The sequence below is a fragment of the Antennarius striatus genome, unplaced genomic scaffold (assembly GCF_040054535.1).
Source record: "Antennarius striatus isolate MH-2024 unplaced genomic scaffold, ASM4005453v1 scaffold_42, whole genome shotgun sequence".
Taxonomy (NCBI): domain Eukaryota; kingdom Metazoa; phylum Chordata; class Actinopteri; order Lophiiformes; family Antennariidae; genus Antennarius; species Antennarius striatus.
Window position 1 is genome coordinate 1 of NW_027172354.1, and position 17,348 is coordinate 17,348.

The 17,348-nt window shown below is 40.6% G+C and overlaps 1 protein-coding gene, 1 non-coding gene and 3 pseudogenes across 2 annotated transcripts; all 5 read right to left on the reverse strand.

Moving 5' to 3' along the window:
- Window positions 1–619: 619 nt before the first annotated feature.
- LOC137592024 (NADH-ubiquinone oxidoreductase chain 2-like) lies at window positions 620–1,691 on the reverse strand (annotated as a pseudogene).
- A 5,979-nt stretch (window positions 1,692–7,670) lies between these two features.
- Window positions 7,671–7,741, reverse strand: trnat-ugu (transfer RNA threonine (anticodon UGU)). The gene has a single exon. It is a non-coding gene; the product is annotated as a tRNA-Thr (tRNA).
- On the reverse strand, window positions 7,742–11,319 carry LOC137592020 (NADH-ubiquinone oxidoreductase chain 5-like; annotated as a pseudogene).
- LOC137592022 (NADH-ubiquinone oxidoreductase chain 4-like) lies at window positions 7,742–13,542 on the reverse strand (annotated as a pseudogene).
- Window positions 13,543–13,688: 146 nt separating this feature from the next.
- LOC137592023 (ATP synthase subunit a-like) lies at window positions 13,689–15,337 on the reverse strand. Its single transcript, XM_068309862.1, is given in 1 exon segment — window positions 13,689–15,337. A coding segment is annotated over 1 exon segment (684 nt). The 5' UTR covers window positions 15,158–15,337; the 3' UTR covers window positions 13,689–14,473.
- Between the last annotated feature and the right edge of the window lie 2,011 nt (window positions 15,338–17,348).

Sequence of the window (17,348 nt, forward strand, 5' to 3'; positions counted from 1 at the left end):
CGAAAGCATGTGCTGTAACGATAACATTGTAAATTTGATCATCACCTAAGAGTGCGCCTGGTTGGCTTAGTTCTGCGCGGATTAGTAGGCTAAGTGCTGTTCCTACTATTCCGGCTCATGCTCCAAATACGAGGTATAAGGTGCCAATGTCTTTATGGTTTGTTGAGAAAAATCATCGCCAAATACGAGGTATAAGGTGCCAATGTCTTTATGGTTTGTTGAGAAAAATCATCGGGTGATTGCCACAGGTAAGATGGCCGAGATTAGGTGGCGGGTTGTAGCCTCGCAGACAGGGGCTTAAGCCTCTTCTTATCAAGCTCTGGAGTGTTAACATGCCAGATTGCAAATCTGGAGAGGCAGGCAAAAACCTGTCAGAGCTTAAAACCCTTCTTCCCTGGGGGGGGGGGGTAGGCGGATGTTCGCTGGTTTGGACGCTTAGCTGTTAACTAAATATTTGTGGGATCGAGGCCCGCTCGCCTAGGGAGGCTTTAGCTTATTTAAAGCATTTGTTTTGCATGCAGAAGATGTGAGGTAGGACCTTGCAAGCCTTACAGAAGCTGAGGTGGTATTGACCTCGCTTTAGGCTTTGAAGGCCTATAGTCTAGTTAACTTAAGCTCCTAGGTCTAATAAAAAGTGCTAAGAATGTAGGGGTGGCTGGTAGAATTATTAATCCTAAAACAATACAAATGGCTGTTGGTAAGGGGGTACTCGATCGTCGAAACCGTCAAATGGCTGTACCAGTCGGGTTGTTGGGGGTTATTGTAAGGGTGGTGATGTAAGAGATTCGAAGGTAAAAGTAGAGGCTGAGTAGCGCGGGGATGATTATAAGTGCGGCTGTCATTGTTGCATTTTGCTTCGTTAATTCTTGAATAATAAGTCATTTAGGTATAAATCCGGTTAGAGGAGGTAGTCCGCCTAGTGATAAAAGTGTTAGAGGTAGTATAATTGATATTATAATTGATTTTGTAGATGTGCAAGCGAGTGCGTTAATGGTTGTTGAGCCGGTTAGAGCAAGGCCAAGAAAGACGGCAGCAGTTATAATAAAATATAGTAGAAAGGCAATTAAACTAAGGGAAGGTGAAAATTGTATAATAATCAGTATTCAGCCCAAGTGTGCAATGGAGGAGTAGGCGAGGAGTTTTCGGAGCTGTGTTTGGTTTAAACCTCCTCAGGCTCCAATAAAGGCTGATATAAGTCCAAACACAACAGTAACGTCGGGTGGGAGGTGCAGTTGAAATAGTAGGCAGAACGGTGCGACCTTTTGTCAGGTGCATAAAACAAGTCCTGTTATAAGGTCTGTCCCTTGTAGTACTTCTGGTATTCATAGGTGTAGTGGCGCTAAGCCAATTTTTAAGCCTAATCCCAGGGTGAGTAGGGCTGAGGTGTAGGGTGATAAAGTTTGTCCAATCTCTCACAGTCCTGTATATCAGGCGTTAACAACCGCGGCAAAAAGAATTATTGATGCGGCTGTTGCTTGAATTAAGAAGTATTTAGTTGCAGCTTCAATTGCCCGTGGGTCGGATTTTTTTGCAATAATTGGTAAAAAAGCAAGAGTATTAACTTCGAGGCCAATTCACGCAATAAGTCAGTGTGAGCTTGTGAGTGTAACAGCTGTTCCAATTCCCATGGTTAGTAGTATTAAGGTTAAGATTACAGGGCTCATCAGTAAAGGAGGGGTTTGAACCTTCATGGTTGGGGTATGGGCCCAAAAGCTTTTTTAGCTGACCTTACTAGAGAGTGGTGTAGTGGGAGCACTAGAAGTTTTGAACTTCTTCGTGGGGGTTCGAGTCCCCCTTCTCTAGGAGTCGGGGGAGGTGTTAATCCCCATGATCTACTCTATCAAAGTAGTCCTTTATTCAGGCACGGCTCCTAAATTACAAGTGGGGTGGTAGGCCCGCAAGTGCAATGGCTGAGGCTAAGTGTCAGGTGAGTAGGGCTAATGTTAGTGGGAGGAAATTTTTTCAGGTAAGGTGTATTAGCTGGTCGTACCGAAACCGGGGGTAAGAGGCACGTACTCATAGAAAAATTAGGGATAGTAAAACTGTCTTGGCCATTAAAGTTGCTGTGAAAAGCTGTGGTAATGCTTGCATATAGTAGGACCCAAAAAACAAAAGTGAGGATAATGTATTTATTAGCAGAATATTAGTGTATTCCGCAAGGAAAAATAGGGCAAATGGGCCCCCTGCATATTCAACATTAAACCCTGATACTAGTTCGGATTCTCCCTCAGTAAGATCAAAGGGGGCTCGGTTAGTCTCTGCTAGCGTTGAGGTATATCATATGGCTGTAATAGGCCAGGCAGGAAATAGTAGTCATAAACTTTCTTGTGCCACATTAAAAGTTTGTAAATTAAAATCTCCTGCAAAGACTACGTAGGCCATAATAATTAGTGCTAGGCTAACTTCATATGAGATGGTCTGAGCTACCGCCCGTAATGCCCCAATTAATGCATATTTAGAGTTTGAGGCTCAACCTGAGCCTAAAATCGGGTAAACTGCAAGGCTTGATAGTGCGAGGATAAATAATAGGTTAAGGTTTAAGTTTAGGACTGGCCAAGGTATGGGTATAGGGGCCCATAAAATCAAAGCAAGAACTAGTGCCATTGTTGGTATGGCTAAGAACAAGTTTCGAGAAGAGGCTGCGGGCTGAACAGGCTCTTTTGTAAACAGTTTTAGTCCATCGGCAATGGGTTGAAGAATGCCATAGGGTCCTACAATATTGGGGCCTTTACGTAACTGCATATAGCCTAAAATTTTACGTTCTACTAGTGTGAAAAATGCCACGGCTAGTAGAATCGGTAAAATAAAGGTTAATGGGTTGATGAGGTATGCTAGTATTATATACGGCATAATTGGTGAGAGGATTTGAACCTCTGTGAAAAGAGCTTAGGTCTTTAGCATTAGCCGAGCTCTGCCACACCAATACCCCTGTTCTTAGGTTATTTAATATGTCTCTTGTCTTTTTTAGTTGTATTCATTAGCTGGGGAGGGAGTGTATCTGCAATATTGACTCCACCGTATCTCGATCCTTTCGTACTAGAGAAGGTCAATTCATAGATAGAATCTGACCTGAATTACTTCGGTCTGAACTCAGTTCACGTAGGACTTTAATCGTTGAACAAACGAACCCTTAATAGCGGCTGCACCAATAGGATGTCCTGATCCAACATCGAGGTCGTAAACCCCCTTTTAGATATGGTCTTTTAAAGGAGATTGCGCTGTTATCCCTGGGGTAACTCAATTCGTTAATCGGCTTAAGCCGGATCTATAAGGCCAGAAATTCTGACAAATAGGGTGGTAGCCCTAGTTTTAGGGAGTAGTACTCTTATTCCACGTGGAGGTTGCTCTTTACTCCATGGTCGCCCCAACCAAAGACATGGGGGCAGGGGTTTTAGGTGTTATTCTTTGAGGGGATAATTTAACATTAGTCTGCCCTAGCGTCTAAAGCTCCACAGGGTCTTCTCGTCTTATGTGTTTACCCCCGCTTCTGCACGGGGAGATCAATTTCATTGACTGAGAAAAGGAGACAGTCAAGCCCTCGTTACGCCATTCATACAGGTCTCCATTTAAAAGACAATTGATTGCGCTACCTTTGCACGGTCAAGATACCGCGGCCGTTAAACATATAGTCACAGGGCAGGCGGGGCCTCTTATTTGATATTTACAAGAGGCGATGTTTTTGGTAAACAGGCGAGGCTTTTGTTTGCCGAGTTCCTTCTTTTCTCTTTAGTCTTTCCTTTAGCACTCCTGTGTTGGGTTAACGGTTTTAGCAGGTTGTATTTCTAATTTATGTTTTTTGATCCTGTACCCTCTTTAATTGGGGCCGTTAATTTTCGATGGTTAGTCCATTTCGATGTACACTTATGCATGGGAGAGGGCTAGGCCTCTTATTACTCATTTTAGCATTATCTCTTCCATGTTTGCATGGAAGGGCCTGGTACTGTGTTAGAGGGATTGGATTTAAATATCAGAATTAAGAGCTTATGATGGCGCGAGCTATAACGCATTCTTTCGGGGTGGCTGCTTACAGGCCCACATATATTTGTCACATACTTTATATGATCCTTATCCTTCCATTAAAGTTGTTTCTTTTATCAAAGGAGCTGTACCTCCAATGATTAACTCTTTAGGCTTCTTTTCAAGTTTTTAAGTCTATCTTGAAAAGAAGCCTAAAGGCTGAACTTTTATCCATTTTTCAGGCAACCAGCTATCACTAAGCTCGATAGGTATTTCACCGCTACTTGAAGATCGTCCCACTCTTTTGCTACAGAGACGGGTTCGCCCTAATAGGCTGTCTTGAAGTAGCTCGCGCTAGTTTCGGGGTTTCAAACTAAAATACATTTTGCTTGAACATACTGGCTAAACCATGATGCAAAAGGTAAGAGGGGAAATCTCTGCTTTTTTATACTTGATGTTTTTCATTTCTTTTTCAACTTTCCCTTGCGGTACTTTTCTATAGCTCCTGAATTTTATTTTTCCTTTTCTATCTCCTATACTGGGGTAAAAGAATGGTTTATTGGGTTTATATTTAGGGTATTGGTGATTTAATATTTGTTTTAAGGTCAAACATTTGGGCTAGGTGTAAGGTGTCAGAGTGACCCGAGTTGCACAGGTATCCTCTCAGTGTAAGGGAGAAACTTTAGCTATTAAGTTACGCTCTGTGATTGTTCCAAGTGCACTTTCCAGTACACTTACCTTGTTTCGACTTCTCTCCCCTCAGCAATCAAATACTAAGTTTATGTAAAAAAATTTAGATTTTCGGGGAGAGTGACGGGCGGTGTGTGCGCGCTTTTGAGCCTTGTTCAGTACAACACTCTATTTTGTACTTACTACTAAATCCTCCTTCAGTATACATGTTTCAATGTATCATTCGTATACATTTATAAAATGAATGTAGCCTATCTCATTCCCCTCCATGGGCTGCACCTCGACCTGACGTTTCGGGCAATTGCCGGATTAACTAACTATTTTTCCTTCATAGGGGAAGTTGGCGACGGCGGTATACAAGCTGTTTGTCTAGGAGGGGTAAGGTTTAACGGGGGTAATCGGTTCTAGGACGGGCTCCTCTAGGGGGATTAAAGCACCGCCAAGTCCTTTGGGTTTGAAGCTTTCGCTCGTAGTTCCCTGGCGGGCGATTTGTTACAAATCACCATTGTTTATATCTAGGCATAGTGGGGTATCTAATCCCAGTTTGTGCCCTAGCTTTCGTGGGGTCAGAAGTTATAAAGCTACTTTCGTATTTGGGCTTCTTATTTTTGTAAGCATTTAACAGCTGCTAAAACTTTCGGCTTTACTTAGCAATTTTCTTAACCACCCTTTACGCCGATTTTATCAACCTGGGCTCACTCGTATAACCGCGGTGGCTGGCACGAGTTTTGACCGGCCCTTAAGTGCCCTGGCTAAGTCAAGTTTTCACTTATGGCTTAATGTTTACTACTGCTGTTGACCCGTGGGGGTGTGGTAATTCGCTAGGCGTCCTGGGCTTTTATTTTGAGCCTGATGCCGGCTCCTGTGACTCAGATGAGTTTTTAGGGCTGTACTCACGGGGGCGCGGATACTTGCATGTGTAAGCTGGGCTTAAGCTGATAACAAAGTCAGGACTAAGCTTTTGTGTCTTGGGAAGCTTATGAGGCTTCATCTTAGCATCTTCAGTGCTACGCTTTGATTTAAGCTACATAGACAGTAGAGGGGGTGTGTAAGATAAGTATTTGTTACTTGACTCCTGCATATCTTTAAGTGTATCTTATAAAGTGTATACAATATATATACATATATTATGTATATCTTTGTATTTTATGTGGTAAAGATTTGTACCCAATACCCTGATTCCTGCATATCTTTAAGTGTATCTTATAAAGTGTATACAATATATATACATATATTATGTATATCTTTGTATTTTATGTGGTAAAGATTTGTACCCAATACCCTGATTCCTGCATATCTTTAAGTGTATCTTATAAAGTGTATACAATATATATACATATATTATGTATATCTTTGTATTTTATGTGGTAAAGATTTGTACCCAATACCCTGATTCCTGCATATCTTTAAGTGTATCTTATAAAGTGTATACAATATATATACATATATTATGTATATCTTTGTATTTTATGTGGTAAAGATTTGTACCCAATACCCTGATTCCTGCATATCTTTAAGTGTATCTTATAAAGTGTATACAATATATATACATATATTATGTATATCTTTGTATTTTATGTGGTAAAGATTTGTACCCAATACCCTGATTCCTGCATATCTTTAAGTGTATCTTATAAAGTGTATACAATATATATACATATATTATGTATATCTTTGTATTTTATGTGGTAAAGATTTGTACCCAATACCCTGATTCCTGCATATCTTTAAGTGTATCTTATAAAGTGTATACAATATATATACATATATTATGTATATCTTTGTATTTTATGTGGTAAAGATTTGTACCCAATACCCTGATTCCTGCATATCTTTAAGTGTATCTTATAAAGTGTATACAATATATATACATATATTATGTATATCTTTGTATTTTATGTGGTAAAGATTTGTACCCAATACCCTGATTCCTGCATATCTTTAAGTGTATCTTATAAAGTGTATACAATATATATACATATATTATGTATATCTTTGTATTTTATGTGGTAAAGATTTGTACCCAATACCCTGATTCCTGCATATCTTTAAGTGTATCTTATAAAGTGTATACAATATATATACATATATTATGTATATCTTTGTATCTGTAAATACGCCCATTTTTGGGGGGGGGTAGGGGGGGGGTAATTGCAATCTTAATATATTAAGGTTGTTTTCACTTATGTATGCTCTTGATATAATTGATGTGATTCTTGTTTGAAGTTTTAAAGCATGTGTACACTTGTTTAAATGCAAGAAATATGTTCAACCTTATGATTTTAATCTTAGCTCTGCACTGTGAAATGTAAATGAAAGGAAACCAAAAAAAAAATACCAGTGATCCTCTAGAAAGAATGCTCGGCATGTGGGGTGTTCCCGCTAGTGTATGCCACCATTAACTTATGCCACTTTAAATCAATTATAGGGGTTTATTAATTTATGACCCTGAAATAGGAACCAAATGCCAGGAATAGATAATTCAGTGAAACCCCCACATTAATTGTCCTTGACCATCAATAACCATGTGTCTTTATTTGTGCTGGTTGCTGGTCTCTTACTGCGCATTGTAATTTAAATGCTATTATAGGGGTTTATGGTTGGGTTTACTCAATTCAATATTTATTGAGTTTTATTTTTGAGTTTTAATGCATGAACTTTGAAATGTACTGTGTATGTATGTCACATTTTTAGTTCTTATTATCAGTTTGTACATATCTCAACTTGGTGCAAAGAGATTAATGGTGTTAATACATATATGTATTAACACCATAACAGATTTGGTGCAAAGAGATTAATGGTGTTAATACATATATGTATTAACACCATAACAGATTTGGTGCAAAGAGATTAATGGTGTTAATACATATATGTATTAACACCATAACAGATTTGGTGCAAAGAGATTAATGGTGTTAATACATATATGTATTAACACCATAACAGATTTGGTGCAAAAAATAGTTTAGTGTAGAATGCCAGTTTTGGGGACTGGTGGTGGGGGTTAGAGTCCCCCTTTTTTGAGCATTGAGGGGGATTTGAACCCCCGACCTACAGTTTACAAGACTATTGCTATGAACTAAGCTATCAATGCCTAACGTTTGTTAAGGATTTTGTTATCCAGTCAGCCGGAGAGTGGTATAAGAACAAGAAAAATAGTGAAATATAGGAAAGAGGCTACTTGTCCAATAATGGTGAAAGGGTGCTCTACGGGTATGCCCCCAATTCAGGTGAGGACTAAAACGTTTGCGACTAGGAGTCAGAATAAAGGTTGACCTGTAGGTCGGAAGGTTATTGCTCGTTGCTCGCAAGTGTGAAGAAATGGGACGATCATAAGGACTAAAATGGAAGCAAGAAGTGCTATTACTCCCCCCAGCTTGTTTGGAATCGACCGCAAGATTGCATAAGCAAACAAAAAGTATCATTCTGGTTTAATGTGTGGTGGGGTAACAAGTGGGTTTGCAGGCGTAAAATTGTCCGGGTCTCCAAGTAAATTTGGGTTGAATAGAGCAAGGGTTACTAGTGATATTAAAATAATGATAAAGCCTAGTAGATCTTTGTAGCTAAAGTATGGGTGAAATGGAACCTTGTCAGCATTAGAGTTTAAACCTAGCGGGTTATTGGAACCTGTTTCATGCAAGAATAGTAGGTGGACCAGGGTGGCGGCTACAAGTACAAATGGGAATAAAAAATGGAATGCGAAGAAGCGAGTAAGCGTGGCATTGTCTACTGAAAAGCCTCCTCAGATCCATTGGACAAGAGTGGTCCCAATATAGGGGATAGCAGATAAAAGGTTTGTAATAACGGTAGCACCTCAGAACGATATTTGCCCTCAGGGTAAAACGTATCCGACGAAAGCTGTTATTATCACAAGAAGAAGGAGAATTACTCCAATATTTCAAGTTTGTTTGTTAAGGTACGATCCGTAGTAAAGGCCTCGTCCAATGTGTAGGTAGATACAGATGAAGAAAAAGGATGCGCCGTTTGCGTGTAGGTTGCGAATAAGTCAGCCGTAATTTACGTCTCGACAGATGTGTACAACGGATGAAAAGGCAGCGTCAATACTAGGGGCATAATGTATCGCTAAAAATAGGCCAGTTAGGATCTGGGTAGCAAGGCAGAGACCAAGGAGGGAGCCAAAATTTCATCAGACCGAAATATTGAGAGGGGTAGGGAGATCGATGATAGCATTATTAACAATCTTAAAAATAGGATGGGTTTTTCGGAGGCTTGTCATTAAGGTTTTTATAGTTAAATTATAACGGTAATTTTTCAAGTTACAGGTCCTGGTTGAACTCCTGGTAAAAATTATGACACTTACAATGTTTCTTCTTTTTTTTGGGTGGATGCTTGGGTCAATTATTGTGTCTTCTAACCCTTCTCCTTACTTTGCTGCATTTGGTCTGGTACTTTCTTCAGGCCTGGGATGTGCAATTTTAGCAGGCTTAGGCGGCCCTTTTTTATCTCTTATTTTGTTTCTAGTCTATTTAGGGGGAATGTTAGTTGTGTTTGCATATACTGCAGCACTAGCAGCTGAGCCTTATCCTGAAGGTTTAGGTAGTATTTTTGTCCTACCTTGTATTTTCTTTTATTCTATTGTGTTTCTAGCAGCTTATTATTTTTTGTTTGGGAGCGATCTTGAAGTTTTGCTTTTGGGAGTGGAGGAGGTCGGAATGGGGCTTGTCTGAGGAGGTGATGCTCCCGGCGTTGGTTTTATGTATTCTTTGGGTGGAGGTTTGTTGGTTATAAGTGCCTGGGCCTTATTAATAACCTTATTGATTGTCCTTGAATTAACGCGTGGGGGAGGTCGTGGGGGATTTCGTGCACTCTAGTTTGGAATATTAGGAAAGCTAGTGTAAGGGTGAGGGTAAGGGAGAATATAGTCACGTAGGTTTTGATTATACCTTGTTGGGTGTCGTTGGTGGCTGTAATTATAGGAAGGTTTAGGGCAATTGTTGCCTTTGGGCCAATTTTTTCTAACCATGCTAGATCGACCATCTGGGTTGCAATTTTCTGACCTAATATAAGGGTTAGGTTTGGTATGATTCGGTGTATGATTGTTGGAAAGAATCCCAGGAGATTGGAGAAGTTGTGTGTTGGTTGAGTGGGGATTGGTTTTAGCTGTTTGTTGGTTATTGATGCAAGTTCTAATGCTGCTAAGAGGCCTATAATTGTCACTAAAAGCGCAGCTAATTTAGCAATAAAGGTTATTGTAAGAATCGGTGTCTTAAGTGGGGTAACATTCAAGTTGATGATAAAGCCTGCAATGATGCTTCCTCAGGCTAGGCGCTTGATTGGTTTAATTATTAAGGGGCTGTTTTCATTGATAGGGCTTAGCGGGTTAAATCGAGGGTGTTTCATTGATACGAAGAAAATAATTCGAAGGCTGTAAACAGCAGTGAAAGAAGTGGCTAGTAGAGTTAAAGTTAGTGCTCATGCGTTTAAATAAGATGTGTTAAGTGCTTCAATAATAGGGTCTTTAGAAAAGAACCCGGTTAAAAAGGGGGTCCCCGTGAGAGCCAAGCTTCCAATTATGAGGGAGGATGTTGTGAAGGGTGTGGTACTGAAAGTGCCCCCCATTTTTCGAATGTCTTGCTCATTGTTTAAGCTGTGAATTAGTGAGCCCGAGCAGAGGAATAGTATAGCCTTGAAGAAGGCGTGTGTACAGATGTGTAGGAATGCTAGTTCCGGTTGGTTAAGTCCAATTGTTACTATTATTAGACCTAGTTGGCTTGATGTTGAGAAAGCAATGATTTTTTTAATATCATTTTGGGTGAGGGCGCATGTTGCTGTAAAGAAGGTGGTAAGGGCCCCTAGGCATAGGCAGACGGTTAAAATAGTTTGATTATTCTCCATCAGTGGGTTTATTCGAATTAGTAAGAAAATTCCTGCAACAACCATTGTACTTGAGTGAAGTAGTGCAGAAACAGGGGTTGGGCCCTCCATTGCCGAAGGGAGTCAAGGGTGGAGGCCAAATTGGGCTGATTTTCCACTTGCGGCAAGCACTAGGCCGAATAAGGGAAGTGTAAGGTCGTAGTTTTTAGCGCTTGTAAACATTTCTTGTAATTCTCAGGAGTTTAAGTTTGTTGCCAGTCATGCTATAGTCAGGATAAGACCAATATCACCAATTCGGTTATAAACCACCGCCTGAAGAGCTGCAGTGTTTGCGTCTGCTCGGCCTGTTCACCAGCTAATGAGTAAGAAAGATATAATCCCAACCCCTTCTCAGCCAATAAAGAGTTGAAACATATTGCCGGCAGTGGTCAGCACAATTATAGAGATTAGAAAGATTAGTAAGTATTTAAAAAAACGGTCAATGTATGGGTCGTTTTTTATATATCAAGAAGCGAAGTCAAGAATAGACCAGGTGACAAATAGTGCAATGGGAGAAAAAATGATTGAGTAATTATCTACTTTAAAGCTTACGGTGATAGTAAGTGTGTGTAGCTCTATTCAAATCCAGGTTGTTGTAATCGCTTGTGCTCCCTCATTGATAAATAAAAATAAAGCTAAGCTTGTTACTATGAGTGCAGATTTAACTGCTTTTTTTACTTGAAGCATGGTATGACCATCAGATTTTGAAGAATAAAAAGCTAGTATTAATAATGGCCGAGTAAGAAGGATTAAGGAAATGATAAAGCTAGAGGTGATTAAATTTGCATTTGAAATCATAGCTTTTGCTTGGATTTGCACCAAGAGTTTTTGGATCCTAAGACCAAGGGATAAGCTGTTATCCTTCAAAAGCGAGGTCGAACGAGCCCTAGAATCCAACTAGGGTACCAAAACTTAGCAGGTTTTTTAGCTGCAAGCCTCATTCCAGCTGACAAAGGGAGTTTAACCCTTATCTCTAGAATCACAATCTAGTGTTTTTTAAACTATGTCGGCGGCTAATTTCAAATTAACTCTGGCTTTAGCGTTAGTAGGAGGAGTGGGAGGAGGTGAAGGGCTAGCAGCAGGTGCTCTCGGGTGTAGGTTGGCTCTAAGGCTAGGATGTGAGGGGGTGTTGGGCCCCGTTGAGTAAGCAGGAATATATAAAGTGAGTAGGCAGCAGTGATAAGTGTTGCTGCTCCTGTTAGGATAATAGATCATGTTGATCATTTAAATAGTGTTACGATTAGTAGCAATTCTCCAACAAGGTTCGGGAGGGGTGGTAGGGCTAAGTTAGCTAAACTGGCAATTAGTCATCATGTCCCTATAAGGGGAAGAATTAGTTGGGCCCCTCGAATTAAGATGATTGTTCGGCTGTGGGTTCGTTCATAGTTGGTATTCGCTAGGCAAAAAAGGGCGGAGGAGGTAAGTCCATGTGCAACTATTAAAGTAAGTGCTCCTAGGTAACCTCAAGTTGTTTGTGTTAAGATTCCTGCGATTACAAGTCCTATGTGGGCTACTGAGGAGTAGGCAATTAATGATTTAAGGTCTGTTTGTCGTAAACAGATTGAGGCTGTTATAATAAGTCCTCAGAGGGCAAGGATAATAAAAGGGTAGCTTAAGTCTTTTGTTAAAGGTGTTAATAGTATTGTGATTCGTATTATTCCGTATCCCCCGAGCTTTAAGAGTACGGCAGCTAGAATTATGGATCCTGCTACAGGGGCTTCAACATGAGCTTTCGGTAATCAGAGGTGTACTCCATATAGTGGTATTTTTACTAGAAGCGCTACTAAACAGCCGACTCATAGAGCTTTATTACTATAAGTGCTATCGAGATTGAAGTGGTTAAAAGATAGGGTTAAGAGTGATAAAGTGCCTGTTGAGTTTTGAAGCACTATAAGTGAGACCAGTAAAGGCAGTGATCCTGCTAGAGTGTAAAATAAAAAGTATGTGCCTGCATTTAACCGCTCTGCTTGATTACCTCAACGAGTAATTATGGCCAAGGTTGGGATAAGGGTGGCTTCAAATATGAGGTAAAATATTATTAGCTCTGTGGCACTAAAGGCAAGGATTAGTAGGGCCTGCAATGTGGTTAGTAGTAAAAGGAATATTCGTTGACGTTCAGCTGGTTCTAAGCTTATATGGCCTCGACTGGCTAAAATTATTAAAGGAAGAAGTCAGCATGTGAGGACTAGAAGGGGCCCAGAGATATAGTCGACTGCTATATAGGAGTTTATGTGTGTTCATGTAGTTTCTGAAGAATGTTTAAGTCAAAGTAGGCTTATTGTGGCTAAAAGAAGGCCGTAGGTTATAGTGGCAGATCATGCTTGGCGTAAGGGAGAAAATCAAATAGTGGGTGTTAATATTAATGTGGGGATAAGGATTTTTAGCATTGTAAAAGATTAAAAGTTTGGATACGATCTGAACCGTGTGTTCGGGTAGAGGCCACTAATAAAGCTAATCCTACGCTAGCTTCGCAGGCAGATAGGGCTAATATGAATATTGGGGGGGTAGAGAAGTTGAAGCTCCCTAGTTGTAATATTCATAATGAGAGTCCTATGAATAGGGAAAGTATTATACTCTCTAAACAAAGAAGTGCTGATAGCAGGTGGACTCGGTTAACTGTTAGGCCTAGCATGCCGAAGGCAAAGGCAGAGGAAATAGCAAATAAGGGCAAAGTCATGATGAAAGTCTCGGGCTTATGTCGAGGATCTCTTGAGTCGAAATCAAGTATTTTTCTAAACTAACTTTCATATTCCGCTCATTCTAAGCCTCCTTGTAGTCATTCGTAAATTAGACCAAGGGTTAAAAGGATTAGAATTGAGGATATAAGTATAAATGCATAGACTGGGGATGCTACTTGGGCCCCTCATGGCAAGGGTATAAGTAAGACGATTTCTAAATCGAAAAGAAGAAATAAAATAGCGATTAGGAAAAACCGTATTGAGAAAGGCAGGCGGGCAGACCCCGTCGGGTCAAATCCGCATTCGTAGGGGGAGAGCTTTTCATGGCTTGGGGTTAATTGTGGGAGCCAGAATGAGACTAGGATAAATAGAGTCGAAAGGGCTGCGGCGATGGCTATGTTTGTTGTTAGTAGGCTCACTATCTTTCCTCGGGTTTAAACCAAGACCTGGTGGTTGGAAGCCACTTATACTTATTTGTTACTAGAAAGATTATGAACCTCATCAGTAGATAGAGATGTATAAGAATAATCAGACAACATCAACGAAGTGTCAGTATCAAGCAGCTGCTTCAAATCCGAAGTGGTGCTGAGAGGTGAAGTGGTGATAAATTTGTCGGAGGAGGCATACAGCTAGGAAAGTGGTTCCAATAATAACATGTAATCCATGGAAACCGGTAGCCACGAAGAAGGTGGAGCCGTAGACACTGTCTGCGATCGTGAAGGGGGCCTCGTAATATTCTATAGCTTGAAGTGCTGTAAAATAGAGGCCTAATACTACTGTTAGAAAGAGTGAGTGTATTGTTTGGTTTCGTTGTCCTTGTATTAGACTATGGTGTGCTCAAGTTACTGTGGCCCCGGATGCTAGTAGGACAGCAGTGTTTAGGAGTGGGACTTCAAAAGGGTTTAAAGTTGTAATACCAGTAGGGGGTCAGCAACCTCCTAGTTCAGGGGTTGGTGCTAGGCTGGAGTGGTAGAATGCTCAAAAAAATCCGAGGAAGAAGAATACTTCTGATGTAATAAAAAGAATCATACCGTATCGTAAACCTTTTTGTACGGGGGGCGTATGGTGTCCTTGAAAGGTTGCTTCTCGGACAATATCTCGTCATCATTGATATATTGTAAGAAGGAGAAGAATAAACCCAAGAATAATGGGTGTAATTGTGTGGTAGTGGAATCAAATAGCAAGGCCTGATGTTATTAATAAGGCAGCAACTGCGCCTGTAAGGGGTCAAGGACTTGGGTCGACTATATGATAGGGGTGAGTTTGGTGAGCCATTAGATATTCTCTTCTAAGTAAAGAGTTAGGAGTAGGACGAATACATATGCTTGAATTAATGCTACTGCAACTTCTAGTAACGTTAAGAAGACTAGAAGTACTGTAGTTAGTAAAGCTACTGCAGGCATGATTTGGAGGAGTGTCAGGCTGGCTGTAGAGATCAGTTGGATTAGAAGATGGCCAGCCGTAAGGTTTGCCGTTAATCGGACTCCTAAAGCTAATGGTCGAATACAAAGGCTGATAGTCTCGATCATTACAAGGGCCGGGATAAGGGGGGTTGGGGTTCCTTGGGGTAAAAGGTGGGCGAGGGTTGGGTTTGGTTGGTACCATATTCCAAGGATTAAGGTCATTAGTCAAAGTGGTATTGCCAAAGATAGGTTAATTGATAGTTGGGTGGTTGGTGTAAATGTATATGGTAATAGTCCTAAGGTATTAAGCGAAATGAGATAGATAAGCAGAGCAATTAGTAAGGCTGCTCATTTATGACCTTCTGCTTTTAATGGGTTAAATAAATTATGAGTTGCCTTTATTATAAGTCATTGTTGAAGTGTGAGAGTTCGGTTGCTTAATCACTTAGGCGATTGGAGGAGAAAAATAATGTGCGGGAAGATAAGGGCCGGGATAATCAGAGGAATCCCTAGGTATTCTGAGGGTGAAAACTGGTCAAAGTAGCTTAGTACCATTTAATTTTTAATTTTTAAATTCAAATTATCTTTAAGTGACTTTGCATTGGGGTGGTGTGGGTGATTGGTTTTTAAAATGTTTGGGAATGTAAGTAACGAGAAGATTACTCACATGCTTAAAAGTAGTAAGAATCATGGTCGAGGGTTAAGTTGTGGCATGTAACCAAGAGTTGGTAATTTAACTATCTTGAGCGATCTCATATATTTTATTTCTTGGAGTAGTCGGGGCTGGCGACTATTACATTCACTGGGGGTGATTGAAGTCACCAGTCTTTAGCTTAAAAGGCTAACGCTTTGGTCGATTTAGCTACCCAGTGATGCGTCTTGAAGTATTATAGTGTATCAATTTTCGAAGTGTTCAAGGGGAACTGCTTCTACTACAATAGGTATAAAGCTATGGTTAGCTCCGCAGATTTCGGAGCATTGACCATAAAATACACCTGGTCGAGATACAGTAAAAGCTGTTTGATTTAGTCGTCCCGGGACGGCATCTATTTTAACACCAAGGGCTGGGACTGCTCAGGAATGTAGAACATCTTCTGCAGAAACAAGAACTCGCATAGGGCTTCCAATAGGTGTAACTATTCGATGGTCCACCTCTAAAAGGCGGAATTGACCTGGCAGGAGGTCAGATGTAGGAATCATGTAGGAGTCAAATTCAAGCGCTACGTAGTCAGAGTACTCATAGGTTCAGTATCATTGGTGTCCAATGGCTTTAATAGTAAGATGTGGTTTATTAATTTCATCTATTAGGTAAAGGATGCGAAGAGATGGTAGGGCAATAAGGGTGAGGGTTATTGCAGGTAAAATAGTTCAGATTGTTTCAATTAGTTGTGAGTCTGTAATGTTTTTATTGTAAAGTTTGGTGTAAGTAGTAACTACTATTATATACGTGACTAGAACGCTAATAAGAAGAATAATTATTAGGGCGTGGTCATGAAAGTGTAAGAGTTCTTCTATAATGGGGGAAGCTGCGTCTTGAAAGCCTAGCTGTGTGGAATATGCCATGTATTTTAAGAGTGCGCGGGGATTTAACCTGCAGTTTTGTCTTGACACGACAGTGTATTACCGATTATACTAGTACTCTGAAGAAAGTGGCAGAATGGTTATGCGGCTGGCTTGAAACCAGTTGATGGGGGTTCGATTCCTCTCTTTCTCGAATTATTTTGTTTGGACAAGTACGAATGCAGGCTCTTCGAATGTATGGTGTGGTGGAGGGCAGCCATGGAGCCATTCAACATTTGTGGCTGTTGCTTCAACTGAGAGGACTTCTCGCTTAGCGGAGAAGGCTTCTCAGATAATAAATAGGAATAATACTATGGCAATTAAAGACATGAGAGAGCCAATTGATGAAACGGTGTTTCACAGGGTATATGCATCTGGATAGTCGGAGTAGCGCCGGGGTATTCCTGCAAGGCCTAGGAAATGTTGAGGGAAGAATGTTAAGTTAACACCTGCAAATATTGCACCAAAGTGTACCTTTGTTCATGTACTGTGAAGTGTATATCCTGAGAACAGTGGGAATCAGTGTACAAAAGCCCCGATAATGGCGAAAACAGCCCCCATAGATAAGACATAGTGGAAATGTGCTACTACATAATATGTGTCGTGGAGGACAATATCTAAGGATGAGTTGGCTAAGACGATGCCAGTAAGGCCGCCTACTGTGAAGAGGAAAATAAAGCCCAGTGCTCATAAGAGTGGGGTTTCTCATTTAATGGAGCCTCCATGTAGAGTTGCTAGTCAGCTAAATACTTTGACCCCTGTGGGAATGGCAATGATTATAGTAGCGGATGTAAAGTAGGCCCGGGTGTCAACATCTATTCCAACTGTGAACATGTGGTGGGCCCATACAATGAACCCTAGTAGTCCAATGGCTATTATGGCTCAGACCATGCCCATATATCCGAAAGGTTCCTTTTTTCCGGAGTAGTATGTTACAATGTGGGAGATTATTCCAAATCCGGGAATAATTAAAATATAAACTTCAGGATGGCCAAAAAACCAGAATAAGTGTTGGTATAGAATGGGGTCTCCTCCGCCAGTGGGGTCAAAGAAAGTTGTATTAAGGTTTCGATCAGTTAATAATATTGTAATCCCTGCAGCAAGAACAGGAAGGGAAAGGAGGAGAAGTACAGCAGTGACTAATACAGCCCATACAAATAAAGGTGTTTGGTATTGTGAAAGAGCT